At 36.5% G+C, this 15,497-nt stretch overlaps 1 protein-coding gene across 5 annotated transcripts in view; it reads right to left on the bottom strand.

Annotated features, from left to right (window-relative positions):
- DCLK1 (doublecortin like kinase 1) overlaps positions 1-15,497 on the bottom strand; it is a 283,428-nt gene that overhangs the window by 45,006 nt on the left and 222,925 nt on the right. For all 5 annotated transcript variants that reach the window (XM_051778879.1, XM_051778880.1, XM_051778881.1 and 2 more), the window contains 3 exons: positions 6,628-6,712; positions 5,173-5,281; positions 290-347 (listed from right to left, as the gene is read on the bottom strand). In XM_051778879.1, the coding sequence (XP_051634839.1) occupies positions 290-347; positions 5,173-5,281; positions 6,628-6,712 (252 nt within the window). The remainder of the gene's footprint in view (positions 1-289; positions 348-5,172; positions 5,282-6,627; positions 6,713-15,497) is intronic.

Below are 15,497 nucleotides of genomic sequence, written 5' to 3'. Positions count from 1 at the left end.
TTCTATAACATGTGGAATTATGAAAATTAGAGGACATAATTATAGGGTAAAGAGCAAAGAATCACACACAACCAACCAGTTGAAGAATCAACACATGCATCTGGAAAGTCATACAACAGCCTTTTATACTGATATTTCAAGAGTCTCCAGAAGGCAGGCAAAAGCTTCAACCAAAAAGATTCTAATAATTGTCAGGAAGGAGACAAATACCAACAGCTTCCCAAACTGATCTCACAAAACATTTCTTGGAAAAAAAAATCTTTTGGTCTCAAATTTTTTTTGTACTCACTTTTCCTCTACATTTACTCTTTTTGATTATTTTCAGAGCATATTCTCTACCAGTTGATCTGAGGAAAGACAAAAGAAAAAAATTTTATGTTCAATCACATTGAATATTTTTCTCAGTCAAGTTTATACTTGTCATTTGAGTACAATAAGTCTAGTGAAGAATTCTATTCAAGTATTCATTTTTTTCAAGAAATGAAGCTTAGATTCAATTGGAATTGTGAACTTGAGCCAAAGCAGTTGAATATGTGTGCCTGAGGAAAAAAAATCAAACTTTTTTTTTTTTAAATAAAGAGATTGCAATGTTTTCAAAACAAAAATCACTTGATTTTTTTAATTTTGTAATAGTATTCTGATTTTTATGTAAAAACACCATATATTGTCCACAGATCCAAATATTTTCAAAACAAAAAAGATTTTTTTTCTATTATACAAAAAATATAACCCATCAAAAATACTTACTTACTTTTTACTTAAAATGAAAAGAAGTCATTTGTTTGCACATCTGCACTCACAACTGCTATGATAAAAAGGTCAGTCCTTGGATTAATGTTTTATGTATTCAGTTAAATATGCTGGGTTTTAGGACAGAATGTGAAAGATTGGGGAGACAGTAAAAAATTACAGAGAAATTAGTTCAGGATGAGAACACATTTCCTTTTAAGCATTGTGTTCTTTTGAAACCTTATATTTATCACTACTACATATATGTAGATATCTATTATATAGAATGCTAACATAAAAAAAAATTAGCTTCTAGACAAGCTAACAGTATCAACTTCCATTTCTTAATCAAGTTACAAAACCGAAAGATGACTATAACAATGAAAACAAGAAGCTCTGTTCACAAGCCCTACTTTCACTGTAAGATTAAATGGAGAATGGGTAGTATAAGAAAAAGATCTTACTGAAACATTTTAATTTTTTAATAAGAACCTAAACAGCTTAAAAAAGTCTATTACATTGCCCTTAGGCTTATGTTTGATTAAAAATAACGAAAGATAACCTTTCAAGAATACAAGGTCATTTTTTCATTCTTCATTTCACAAAACATAGTTAAACCAAAACATTAAATTGATATATAGCATGTTAAACAGAGAAATTAATGTGTCTAAAAGTGTGCTCAGTCTGTCAAATAGGACATGCAAAGTGAGTGACTGAAAGCACTGTATCTGGAAATCAACTGGGCATTTTCATTGCCATATTAAAACATGAAGAACTCCTCTGGTAATGATGTATCACTAATTGTTAATTTAAGAAAAAATGGGTAGTTCAGTAAAAAGCAAAGAAAACCTCAAAATATTAATTCTGCTTTAGTTCCCAGGTCAGCAGAGAAAAGACGGTCTTTATTAGGACATCTATTAAAAGGCTATCCAAAGAAATCATGCAGTATAAATAAGTTTATGACTTGGGAAAAAAAAAGTACAACATGTCTGCTCAAGATTTATGCAAAGAAAAATTAAAAACTTCTCATATCTGTACTTCCCCACAAAGGGGTTTAATGCTACAGCCCCCTGAAATGGGTCACACTCCATGCAGGGTGCCCTTTTCCAGTGCTGCTGTTCAGTGGCTACAGTCAAAGCTCAGTGAGGTAACAGGAAGAGTTCTGGACATTATTTTTGGGGAGTAGAAGGAGGGGATAGAACAAGAAATACTAGAAATTAAGATATTTGGGGTTCAAACTCAGAAAAAATATAGCCTCTTTCAATAGGAATCTCTTTCAAGCTGCTTGGTTGCCCTAGGAATGCTTCCTTTCTGTCATGAGTAAGGAAATTGATGTTTTTTGTTGGCCATAGGAGACTCCATGAACTCCAAAATATTGGGAAACCTGAGCTTGTGAGGAAATGTCAGAATTTGGAAGTATCTGAAAGTTAAAAATGAACACATATAAAAACACCGCAGGACAAATTGTGCATACGATGGAGCATATATGTAACAAGCAGATGACAAACCTGACTGCTCTGTGTTTTGGTAAAAAGAAAATTAAAGCTAAGATAATGCAAGTCCTTTTCCCTAAAAAGCTGCAGAACTGCAGGCTGCCAGCATCACTGCAGCTTACACGTCGCCAAAAAATATGCACAGCTATGCCAGAAACTCAACCATGAAACATGCATCTCACGTCTCACCTATTGCTCACTCCAAACAATAAAAAGGTACCACAAAAAGTAGGTAACACGTTATGGCTGGACAGAAGTCTGGACCCACTGAACTACTGAAGGGCACAGAGTTAAATCTCTAGTCCATACGAGGGCTCAATACCTGGCTCTTTTAAACTTTTGCAAAGTTCACAGCGATTTCCGTTGCACTGTAGAAAAAAATCTTTGTTATTTTTGTGCATGCATTAAATGTATTTTTGTATGTGTGCCTGTGTGCTGACAGATGCTCAGAATGAGATTTAGAAGTCCTCGCATTAAAATTTTGAATGTGGTTTTGGTTTCTATTTGAACTGTTCATTGGCAGAGGAAAATGCCTGTGAATGTATTGAAGTGCTGGAGTTGTTAACCAGTGCGCACAGAATGATCTCAGAGCTATGGAGAAGAAGTATCCACATGACCAGTGAAGTTGTGTAACAAGACCCATTCCTACTTGCTTAACACCTCATGGTGCTATTCCTTTGAAGTCTTTGCACGCAGGAATTGTACTTCAGAAGAAAGTGGAAAGGTCCTCTATCCCAAGTATCACCCCATCAATTCTTGCTCTGCAAATGATGGACATATCAGACTTTGAAGTGAGGTGGATTTTGCTCAGAAAGACTGCAAAGAATGTTTTTGAAGGGGTTTCACACGTACTGGCTTTAATTTACTCTCTGAGTCTTTAATTCTCCTTCCACACTTGTGATGGCAAGGGTATACTGATTTAGAAGTGGAAACTAACAGAAATAATTCCACTTCAATTTTCAAGCTCTGCCAAAGTAGTAGCTCTCTGATACAAATGGAATCTATGGAATGGTATAACTCAGAAACCACAAGACAATGTATCTGGGAATACCTGGGTAATCACGCTATTTGAGCACATACTCATTAGATATGCTATGCTACCAGATACTTCTGGGACCCGTGGGATAGACAAGAGGACAGGAAACAGTTTTTATTCAAGTTCTCAAGGATATTGTAATCATTATTATTTTTAGGTGTGTCAAGACCTATATTTAATTTTGTTCATGTATTTTCTCTCAGCTTGGGAAAAAATTGTAAAATGCACACTAGCAGATTTGTACTGTCTCTCAGCATGAATGGCATTTTCAGATGAATGACAGTGTCAAAACCACAACCTTTCTTTATTTTCATTCGTAATTTTTGTTTCTCTCAGTTACTATTCACTTTACCTTCAGCTGCCTTTTTCTCTTTTCTTAGTTATGTGTTTTCACCTATCTTTTTCATCAGTCATGGCCCTCCACAGGGTTTTACAGTGCTTTCTTGTTTTCATATTTTTTGCTTTGCTTTCTTTAGGTTTCCATATTCTCCAGTTTTGTGTTGAGACCCTGGGGTTTGATCTGAACAGCTATTGCCCTCTGGATGGCCAGCTCTACCGTGAACTCACTCTGGCAGAGCTCTAAAGGCCTCACCAGAGCTTTGGCCAAATCCCACAAGCACACTGTCAGCTGATACAAAATCCACTCTTCTCCTTTTCCCCAGGAGCTGTCTTCATGGTCTCTGATTTGCTAGACACTTTCAGATGCAGATCAGGACCTGTCTTTTTCCAAGGAGACTAGTTTAGAACCAGTCAAGCTAATTTATCATCATCTGCCATGAGATCTAATCTGACTCTCTAGGGCTAATATAATATTCTTATAGGACAAAGAACAAAATTTCTTTCTTTGAGCCCAAAGGTGAGGTTACAGTATTCCGTAAGAGTGTTCTCTCTAGGATATGATAAAAGGGGGTAGAAAACTTAAATGAAATTAAATGAAATTTCATTATCAAACCTTGACATGTCTATTGTTCTCTCTTTTGGACATCTCTACCTCTGGCAGCTTTTTGCTTTTCTGCACTGTTACTATCTAACATAAGCAATCTTACAAATATTTCACATACAGGTGAAATACCTTCTGTCTTTTATATCCCATATCTCCCATTTTTAACAATACCACTAAAAGGCACCCACAGTTCTGCTTAGTTCTTGTTCCCTGTTTTTTACACTCTTAAGATTGGGTACAGCCAACTTAAACCTGAACAGATTTAGAAACAGACACCTGAACTAGTCAACCTGGACATTTTCAGCAACACTGATATTTAAGGGGACTTGTGACTTCTCTAGTCTGGAGTAGATGTCTAAAATCAGTGATTGTTCTCACCTCTTAACAGTAAAGGTCATTGAAGAAGTTAGATTCTGGTGTCTGCAGTGAGGCTCATAAAGTTGGAAGGAGCATATATAATGGCACAAAGCAGGCAAGCAGGAATTAGATGTCCATTTAATTAACAATAAACATGAAAGAGATTAATCCTCAGTGTCAGATGGCAGAATAGATGGATCCAAGGTCAGTTCTTTGTGCTGACCATCATCACTACATCACACAACAAAACTTCCTGACATCTTTACAGGATGCCCCTACATGTGAAATGTTCCACTGGTCTAATGTAAAAGGAGACTTGCAAGAACATACTGCAAGAAAAGTGCACCCAAAAAAGATTTAACAAAAAGAACTGGTAAAATCATGTGGAGTGCAGCAAAAACCCCCAAAAGATATAAACCCCACAAAGAATTAAATTCATAGATTGCCCCTTGAACTCACTCTTTTTTTCATATGAGAGGACACAAAGTTTTTCCATCTGGCATTGAGACGTTACCTTATTACATGTTTATATTCTACAAATAAAGACATGATCTAGAAAAAGCATGACATTAATGATTATTTTTTTGCAGTAATAAGCATATTATCCTCCTCACCTTTCTATACACTCCTTCACAACAGCAAAATTTCCATCTCCTATAGTCCTTCCAACTTTATATCGCTCTGCTATCGATGCTGGAACCTGGAAACCTTCCTCCAACACTTCTGAAAGAATCATTAGTACATTTTTATTGTTAGTGAAGGAAACACAGATGTTGCACATAACATGTATTTCAAGTCCATGGTTCAGGAGCCTGGAAACCATTCAGTCAGTGTCTCACTTACTGTACAGTGAAACCATGCTGCTGACATTGTATATACTCAACAGGTTTCACGCAGATACAATAATGAAAAATAAGACTTCTGGGGGCTCAAACATACCACCATTCGAGTGTTACATAGTTTACCATTCCCATTGCAATATGCCCCCAAGACAAAACCAAAGTTGTATTTTTTTAATTATGAAAAGGCCTTTGTGATCTGCACAAGCGCAGACCAACCTCCAAAAAGGGCTGGAACTCCTTGACACAGCATGATTAAATATATGTACCAAAGAAGTCCAACACTCAAGCACTTATTTTATTACATCCTGTAAACTGAGACATCCATAAAACTCCTCATGTGCTAAGTGCTAGTTCTCCCCATCCCCCAATATTAAATATTTAGTTTTTAAACAAATGTTCTCAATAATACTACCTTGCATGCAACCTGGGTACCAGATGTTTAGGTAAAATTGCATTACACGGTGTCTAAGCATACAAAAAGTTTGTAGTTTAACGTGTTTTAGTGCTCATTCCTGTACCATTATTTTTAAAGGTATTTGAAATAGTGTTACAAATACCTAACATGCTTCTAAAAGCTGACTGTAAACTGCAGCTGATACAAACTACTATATAAATACTGTAATGTAAAAAAAATGTCTCTCAGAAATGTGATCTGTGTTTACACTCTTTAAGACAGTGCTTTTAACTGTATCTTTCTCCGTCCTTTGTTGCAGCTTAGTATTAAAAGTGAATGTTATGACACAAGGAGGCCGGGTTTTGCCTGAATTCAGAGATAGCATGAAGAGCAATTCTCAAACAGGAATACACATACATACATACATGTATATGTGCATAGTGTTCAAGCAGACACTATCCCTTAGCCAACTTGCTCAAAGCCTTAGAATGGGGTAAGACTATCCATTTCTGAGTAAAGACCTAGGACCGTGTGTTCTTTAGTACCATGATAGATGAGACAAAAATACTGAAATAAGCCAGCCAGCACTGTGTTGCTTGCAGAAATAACATCTCGAGCATTCTGCAACAAAAATACCTCTGAAGAGTGATGTCCAGATCAAATCTGATCCAGAGTGAACCTAAGTGGTTTGCTATGGCTGAGGAGCCTCCTCATGGAAAGTCATCCAGTCTGCAACGCTCCCACCTTCTCCGACAGGAAGAATGACTCATTTCCTACACAGCTGCTGTTATCACTACACTGACTGCTTTGAAATGTCAGCCTCCAAATGTTACCTTCTGCAGGTCCATCATTTTCATCCATAGAGCTGCAAACTTTGGTGGATGCTAATGAGGTAGAGGAGCCACTGTGTTGGGAGCTCTGGAAATGGAGACACAAATGAAAACAGATGATTTTTAAGAAACATGAGTACCCCCCAGCATGTTTCTGCTGGACACATGTCCCAGAGAGGCTTCAGGGTTCACAATGTAAAGTATCAATTCACTTTGGTGGAGGGATATGGGAATGCTTGGGAAGAATCCAATTTTTCCTCCAAATTACTTTTGGTACCCCCACGTACATGGAGATATCCCTGATACATCATGTGCAGCAGTGAACAAGAACACTTTGATGTATGCTCCACTAGTTTCTCCCTATTCCACATACATTTTGGCAGGGAAAACTGAGGAGCTGTATGCCCTCTGCAGGCAGGAGATTGTGTTCTCAGAGGCCCTGTTAACCCAGCAAGCACTAGAGGTAAAAACGTCCATAATTGGCTTTGTTATGGGCAGAATTCCTCACTTATACAAACCTCCCTCTGGAGAAATCCTCTCCAGTTGTGTTCTAGAAGGGAGAAATCATTATTGTAATGTATGGATAAAATAAAATGTCAGGGTGAACAATGATTGGTCTTTCGTAAAAAAGAATTTGACTGGGTGTAGTTCACTTCAAGCATGACTCTGTACTTCTGTTTTAAGTACTTGAAATGCAACTGTCTGAGTTTGTACAGTTAATGGGGGGGAGGACAGTATTTCTATAGTATCTAGAAGGAGACTTGTAGGCACCCACCTTGGCTACCAGAAGTATTGGAGGCAGAATCTCACCAGGGAAGCTTTCCAAAACACCTATCAAAGTCTATCAGTTAACTACAGACTCTAAGCATGGACTTTAGGAAAACTGTTTTACCATGCATCTAGATGGATGATACTACACAGACATATGGGATGGACTGGATTTCACCCAGAACTTTTATTCTGTGGTGCATAAGAATTACACTAACACACCTTTGGGATTCTCCCATCTTCAGAAGAAATCAGAAGCAGCTACAAATGTAACGATGGCTCTTCAAACTTACAGCCAAACTGAGCGTTTCCTCAGGTCCTCGTGTTGCAACATAAGGTAAAAATATTCACAGGATTTTCAAAACTAAAATGTTCTCGAGTTCACATAATTCACATGCTGAAAGGTTACAAAGTGCTGCAGTATTTCATTATTTCCTTCAAACTATATATTACATAAATTGCAGGTTGTACTGCATGTAACTAACACTATCACTTCCTTATCAGTGTTTGTAAGGTTTTTAGATGCCCATAGAGTGCCAATCCACTTTTGCAAATTAAATACAGCTACTTTGGAATGGTTTTTCTCGTTTGCCGCTGCAGAACACAGCGGATGGTTGGAGCAAGAGCAACCAAAGATGCAGCAGCCGGGATCTTTGCCGAGTACGGAGTCAGGGAGAGGACAGTCAGCAGACTTAAAAGCTGGCCAGTATGCTGAGTTCATTTGAACAGAATAACTTCTCATTTCTCCCACATTAGATTAAGCTCAGATAATCAGACAAAGCCTGAACTTGGCCCATTTTTCACTAAATAATCTTGAGAGCTTGCACATCCCATCTACCAAGAGATTCTTTGCCCTTTTTTCCTTTTAATCAACGTCAGCTCACTATTTTCATCCAGTCAAGCATTTCTTCTGAGCTTTGACCAGAATTAAAAAATGCCTTAATCAGTTTTTGGACTGCCTCTTGACAACAGAAGTGAGCACTGACTGATTTTATGCAGTTTGCTAAGATATTCCTGCCCTTGTTTAATGGTTAGGATGTGTTTGTGTATGTGCTATTCTGTGCTAAACTTTACAGGACGCCTCAGTAAAAACTTACCTCTGGTTCATTTTTGAACAAATGAGCAGATGTGGATGAAGGTAATGGAAAAATGCTAGGAGTTCTCATGTCTGGAGAAGTCACTCTGAAACACTATTTTTATTCACATGTAATGGGAGAATTGTTTCCTTTACAGTCCTGCTTGTAAAATAAGCAGAAAAATATGTTTTCTCTACTCATTTGACTGTGTTTGTTTGTTTTCCTAGACCAGGCATCCAATTTCATACTTATTTTATCACTCCACAGTATTTTCTTCAAGGAATTACCATTTAATTATTTTTAATATTTATTACTTCTACAATCAGGAATTAATCACTACAACATTTAAGGGGTATAAACACAAAAAGATTAGTGCTAGATTTTCAAAAGATTACTAAACAGCTACTTTTTAATTTTTTTGCATTTTAAATGGTGTGATTGCACTTCTCAGTATATGTTAGGTCAAAGCCACTGACTGCACACCACTGCAGCTTTCTTTAGCAGCCTGAGAGTCTCTTTACAGAGTTTTGCACCCTTTGCTTTCATCTGTGAGTATGGGAGATGGGAAAATCGAGACCTAACTTGGCGGCCCCATCTTTTCAGAATGTATGCCTAGAGAGACTCAAATTTCTATTTGAGGACCTAATTTTTCAAGGACCTTAAAACAAGGTTTAGCTGAGAACAGAAACTGCTCAGTCCTTCCAAAACCAGACACCTTCAAGGGCCCATTTTAACAAAGCGCTTTAGCAAGGGCTTCAATTTTAATACAAATAATCTTGATGGTCTACACATGATTGAAATTAAATTTAATCCTAAATATGTTTTAGGCATAACTCCTTATATATGTATTTTACCTAGGTTTCATCTAACAAACTGAAAAAAGTGGCCTGTAAAAAACAGAAAGGAAATTTAAAAAAAAATTGATCTCATATCGATGTTTAAGTGGCCCTATTTCTTTTCTTACTGACCCTATATAAGGATGGGAAGGCTAAGATGCTATTAGTTAACTGAAGAAGAACTAAAGAAGAACTGAAGCAACGTATCAGTAGCATATACCATATCACTGGTCTGCAAAAAAAGCATACTGTTCCTTTAATGTCATCTGCCTGTGAAGCACTGGCACGGGAGCAGAGGCAGAACTTGCCAGTGACAAGGAAGCAGCAGCTAAGAAGACATGTTAAAAATACTCACCAAGATTTTTTAAATTTTAAATAGTAAGTGAAAAATATATAAAAACATACTTTTTATTACTTTTGTTGAACCTCTCCTATTAAAACAACAGACTAAAAAGAAATCAGGAACTGGACATACATTCACCAAGTCTGCTGGCGACCCCTTTCACAATTAAAGAGACATTACTAGATAAACACGACACAAATATTTCTGTCTTTATTCAGTCCTCTGGAACAACATGCAAGCATTTATTTATTTATCTTTACTTCAACTAGAAGGGCATTCCATTTATTCAGACTTTAATTAGCTCGTTGTTCTCACAAGCTGAAAGCCCTCCGGGTCCAGCAATCCTTGTGGGTCTCAGTGTTCCTTCCAGTTGGCTTGCCAATCGCGAGGCAGTCTGTCGTGCGCGCTGTTGCTCTCACAGATGTGGACCCCATTAGGGATCTTGCAGATGGGGAGGGGGGAAAAACAAACCCTAAGCAAGAGCATAATCTCTTCAACACACAGACTTTAATGCAATTAGCTGTTTTAATTTTAAGAGATGCTGAGATGCTTGGAATGTCATCACTTTTACACAGATTTAAAAGGGTCCAGTTGCACAGGTTGCCAGCACATGGCCATTTTTATGGCACACCTTCATAAAAGCGATGGCATAAAAAAATCAGGTCTTTGGTGTAAGGATTTCAGATCCTATTCAGGTTTATATAACAGATGGTCAGCACACCACACGTCTCATTGATGTGAATCGAGACATTAGTGCTATAGAGTTTCATCCATGTCTCACTGGGAGATTTATTTAGCAACTGTTTGGTAAATAGTTTGTAACTCAGTGGAAATTGTGCTAAATCCATGAAAAAAAAGGCAGTAAAATAAAAACTACTGTAATTTCTCTCTCCAAATACTCACCTTTGTCCTAAATTAATCTTAAAATCCCACTCCAACTAAACAGCAGGAATTACTCTTGTGGACTACTAGTGTCAGCAGTTATGAAAAGAGACTTAAATAAGTATGACTAGAAAGTTTGTTAATGCAAATCAGATTCCTGATTCTCAAACACTGCATTCTATTTTCTAAACCTCTCGAAACCTTTATTAGTGCATATGGAGCCTACAAAGTCTCTCAACAATAGATTCCTTTGTATTTTTCTAATGTGAAAGAAGCATCTGGATGAAATATGAGTAACAGAAAAGCACACAGGTGTAAAGCTAAGTTTGGATCTCATGCTGAGTTTGCTCTTTTAGAAATGGGCTTAATGAACTGAGGATTAAAATCATAAACAAAGTCTAAATTCAGGAAACAGGATAAGGAAATTATTAATGTCTTTAAATTACACCGCCTAAGATTGTCCCTATTCCAAAGAATTCTACAGAATTGAAAAAAAAATACAAAAAGATATGTATGTCAGTAATATGTGTAAGATTAACTTCAACTCAGCAAGGAAAAATAGCATTAAAACCAAAACCAAGCAGTTAAGCAACCATGCTCGCCTCTTTTGGAGCCCATACTAGTGTTGAGTCTGGTTATAAAAACCCTTTGCAAGGTAATTGTCATGAATTTCTGACACAGTCAGTTCTTTTGACTAAAGATGATCACGGTTAATGGTAAAATAAAGACAAAAGCCCAGTGCAAGTATTAGCTTTGAAGGAGTTTGAAGGGATCAAAAAATTCCTGTAACAGTGTTAAGCAAGAAAAACATCAATCAATAAACAGCAAAATGGTACATCGCCACAGGACAAAAGTAGACAACAGCTGATTTAAAACAATAAAATAATGCATTTTGATGCAACTTTTAAGAAGATAAACTGGGTTTTTTTATTATTCAGAGAGAAGCAAAGGGTTACACTGAAATTCCCGCTCCCAACTATATCCAGTGAAAATGTTTTCCATTTTCTATTGTTTAAACTTACATTTTTTTGCCCAGCCAGATGAGACAGGGGAAAAAAACTTTCATGTAAACAGTACAGAATTGGCAAAAAAATTACTTTATGAAGAAACAGCCAATCCACAATCTTCATGCTGAAAGAATGGAAACCAATAAAGTTCAGCGTACGGAAAGAGAAATGATGCGATTGTTTTCTTTTCAAATTTGTACACTGCACTACACTGGCACATCGGATCCAAATTTATTTATAAACTATTTAATCTGGAAAAGAACAACAAAATAATATATGTAAACCTGCTGCTTATCCACAATTCTATATCCTGCCCAGTTCTGAGAGAGGCTCTACACAGGGCCTCTTTTTTTTGTTGTTCATTTGTGTAATTCAGGATTTACACATCTTGGAGAAGAGATAAGTTCAAATGACACAAGCAATTATCTGGTGTATGTTGTTCAGCGTCTTGTGTTGGTTTTCTTCTTTGAGGGACAGAGGGACAAATGGGAGAGTTTGCAAGGAAATGGAGCTGACAGACTGGAGTTAAATTTGGAAACTGAAGCACTTCGTTTTATTAAGATTCCCTTACTGAGCTTCAGTATTGGATGCTTATACACTCATTTGATTTGTGTAACAAGAAAATTCTGAAAGACCAGCATAGTTTCCTACACGGTACTTAACAGTAAACTTAAATACAACCTTCACTAGCTCCTAAAGCTGATTCCAAAGCTGAGTTGTAATTCAGAGTGTAGGTTCACTCAGCCTTTGGCATCCTTCAGAAAAGATTAATGATATTTAAATAAAAAAAAAAAAGGGAGGAGTATCAGATTCATGGTATTGGAAGTTATTACTGTATCCTCACTGTGGTTAACATTAAAAGTTACATGTGCAGTGATGCAATGTGAAGGTTTCCTTTTACCTCTTCTGAAGTTATCTGGAGGTAAAATTTTCCAGTCAACTACAGAATACATATTGAAAGGCCATCGAAAGAGGCTCTTATTTCTTCCACCTAATTAAGGGCACAGTACAATTGCCACTTTTAATCTATTTGAGTTATATCTTAAAAGCCCTCCTGGTATTATCTCTTTCTTGGTAGAGACAGAAACCTCAATTATGTTGTTTCTAGTCTTCCTCATTTCTCTAGTACTGTTTCCTTGCTATTTCTGTACACCTTTTTTAGGCAAACCTATTTACTACCAGAGGATTTCAAAACTAGAACTTTTATAAGGTCCACAGATCCCTCAAGGAGAGCGTCTGAACATCAGCTGAAGCATTAAGCTGGCAGATGACATGTCAGAAATTGTAACATCTCTCTTCCCCTGCTCCTGTCAAACAAGAAATAAAACTAGGCTATGGATATCTATTTTTAAAGAGTGGAAAAATATATCAAGAAAATGAGGTACTTATTTTAAAACACTGCTGCTATGTTTCAGTACCATTAGCTTTTCACAAGCATATTTTCCTAATACTTTTCTGAAGGGGAGTGTTGCTGTAGCTGAGCTGTCAGTAGGGACCTGGTACCTTGCTTTGGATAGTCTACTAATTCCCCACTGCACACAAACTTACCCATAAGCAATTCAAGGCAGGTATATTTACTGTCTCGAAAAGACCCACTAGAAACCAAATTCTTCCTTGAAGGATTTTTTGTATCTATATACTAGAGACCAGAGTTTATTATTAAAAAGGACACTGAATACATCTACTGTTTAAAGGAACACGATGCATGAATCCCATATGCTTATTCTAAGGTTAGCTGGACAATGCTGATCCAAAATCAAAAAGTAATACCAACTGCAAGTATTTTTTTTAAAGCCTGTTAATCTGGTTCCAAAACAAACTCACTGAACAGTGTGTATTTTTTAAATATATTTATTACATCACTTACAATAATCTACAGTAATGTTAAATCTAGTGAAACAACAAATTGCAATCAGGATGACATGGTCAAATATGAAACACAAGTACAATACAGTATGATGAAACAATGGCACAAAAATGAAGGTGATTTTCTTCAGCTGATTATAAGAAATAAAACATTCATCGGCATTTATTTTTGCAAGTTTTACATTTTTTTGTTGATAAATCAACAGTTTTCTTTTTGGTTTCCTGCATCACATTAATACAAAAATGGTACATTTTTAAAAGCAAATATCCAAGCACTTTTCATTAAAAAAAATAATTGTATGCATAACTTTGTAAAATCTTAAACTTATGTTGTAAATGTGCCAATATTTACAATATTATAGTGCAACTAAGAAAATGAAGAGACCTTAGCACAAACATTTGTAGCTCCTCTTTCACTAGAGTCCAAATTCCAAAACACTGTATTGCAGGGCAAACTACAACCTAATTACCCCATATAACATCAGACAACAAATACACACTGAATACAGTACAGCTTTTTTCATACTTCACTGCTGAGGGTTAATTTAAGCAAATTCAAATATAATGAACATGGGCAAATACAGACACTAAAATGCATATGAATACGTATGTGTGCACTGCGTGTGTTTTCCACTCTTTGCTAACGTGTGTGTACACAACACATATATCTACATACCCATTGCCTTCTGCAGGGAGTTAGGGTGCTTAGCCTGTGTGAGATGGGTGCTTAGCCAGGTGAAAAGAAGCAAACTGAGCCAGAGGAATCGTGTTATGACAGCAATCACAGCTCGGAATAGCCCCTGCTCTGCTCAGCAACCTCTGCTTTCCAAACAGAGGGGTTTCCTGGGTATAGCACACCCATTTCCAAAGAGTGTGATAACCACTTGCCTGCTTTGCTCTGTATGTGAGGCTACTGCTGGCTGTGTTACATAACGATATTTTTCATCACTCATAGTTACAAGCTCTCATCCTGTCACTAACAGATAAAACTGAAAGTGAAGATTAAATAAAGAACAATCTTGTACTCTGTTGCACTCTATTAATTGGATACAACCAAAAGCACAGACAACATTAATCTAAGTATTCATCAAGTAATGAGATAATTTAGCACCATGAAGATTTTTTTGTCTGTTCATCTCTCTACTATTTTTGACAAAACAGTAAACTTGGGTTGATCAGAGGTTCTTTTCTATATTATTGTTAATTCATTTTAACATTCAGAGTGCAGACATTTTTGTACCATGCTGCACTATATAAAGTTCACACTGCAGTCTGGATTATGAAACTGCAAAAGAAACCACTATTATTTATCTCAATTGTTATGCCACACAATCTCACCCCAGTTGTTCTTCAAGGCTGTTGAATACCATATATGCTTTCTTATAATATACATTTATAGCCACAATATTAACGCCCCAGAATTTTCATCTTTCAGCCAAATATGCCCTGTGAAAATGGTTTGAAGAGAAAAATAACTGAATTATTTGACAAACTGGAAAGCAATTTTCACATTGCATAATGAATGTTAAATATTTTACTGATTTTAACAAAAGAAATTCTAATATTGCATGACTTAATATACTTCAGAACAATGTGGTTCAAGAGGAGGCATAAGACTGAACATGTCAAAATAATATCATTTCAAATTTAGGATTAATGTTTTGTCTGTGTGTATGTATTTGTGCATAAGGTCCTATCCTTCCTACCTTGGAGTCAATGGAGGTTTTGCCACTAACTTTGCTCAGTTTGAACTTAGCCCTTGTCTGTAGATGTGATCTTTTAAAATTGTACAGACTTCCTCAAGGGAGCTGCTCAGCAGGTACTGGTTGGTGCAGTTCCACTGACTTTAACAGAGCTGCAGTGAATCCCACTAGATGAGCGTCCTCCCATTAGCAACATTTTCCCCACTTATTTGTTTAAAGCCACAAATGTGACATAACTGCACATGGATTTCAAAGCCATTAATCTATATAAGTGTGTATGTAAATATAAACACACACATTCTGTGCTTCACACGTGAACTGTTTGTTGCATAAAAAAGGTAGAGATATAAAAAAAAAAACAAAACAGAAAGTTGCAGAAAGCATTAGAGAAA

Source organism: Manacus candei, unplaced genomic scaffold (assembly GCF_025592945.1).
Source record: "Manacus candei isolate 608988 ecotype Guabito, Panama unplaced genomic scaffold, ASM2559294v1 h1tg000014l, whole genome shotgun sequence".
NCBI lineage: Eukaryota > Metazoa > Chordata > Aves > Passeriformes > Pipridae > Manacus > Manacus candei.
Note: the sequence above shows the minus strand (reverse complement) of the source record. Positions and strands in the feature narration are given on the sequence as shown.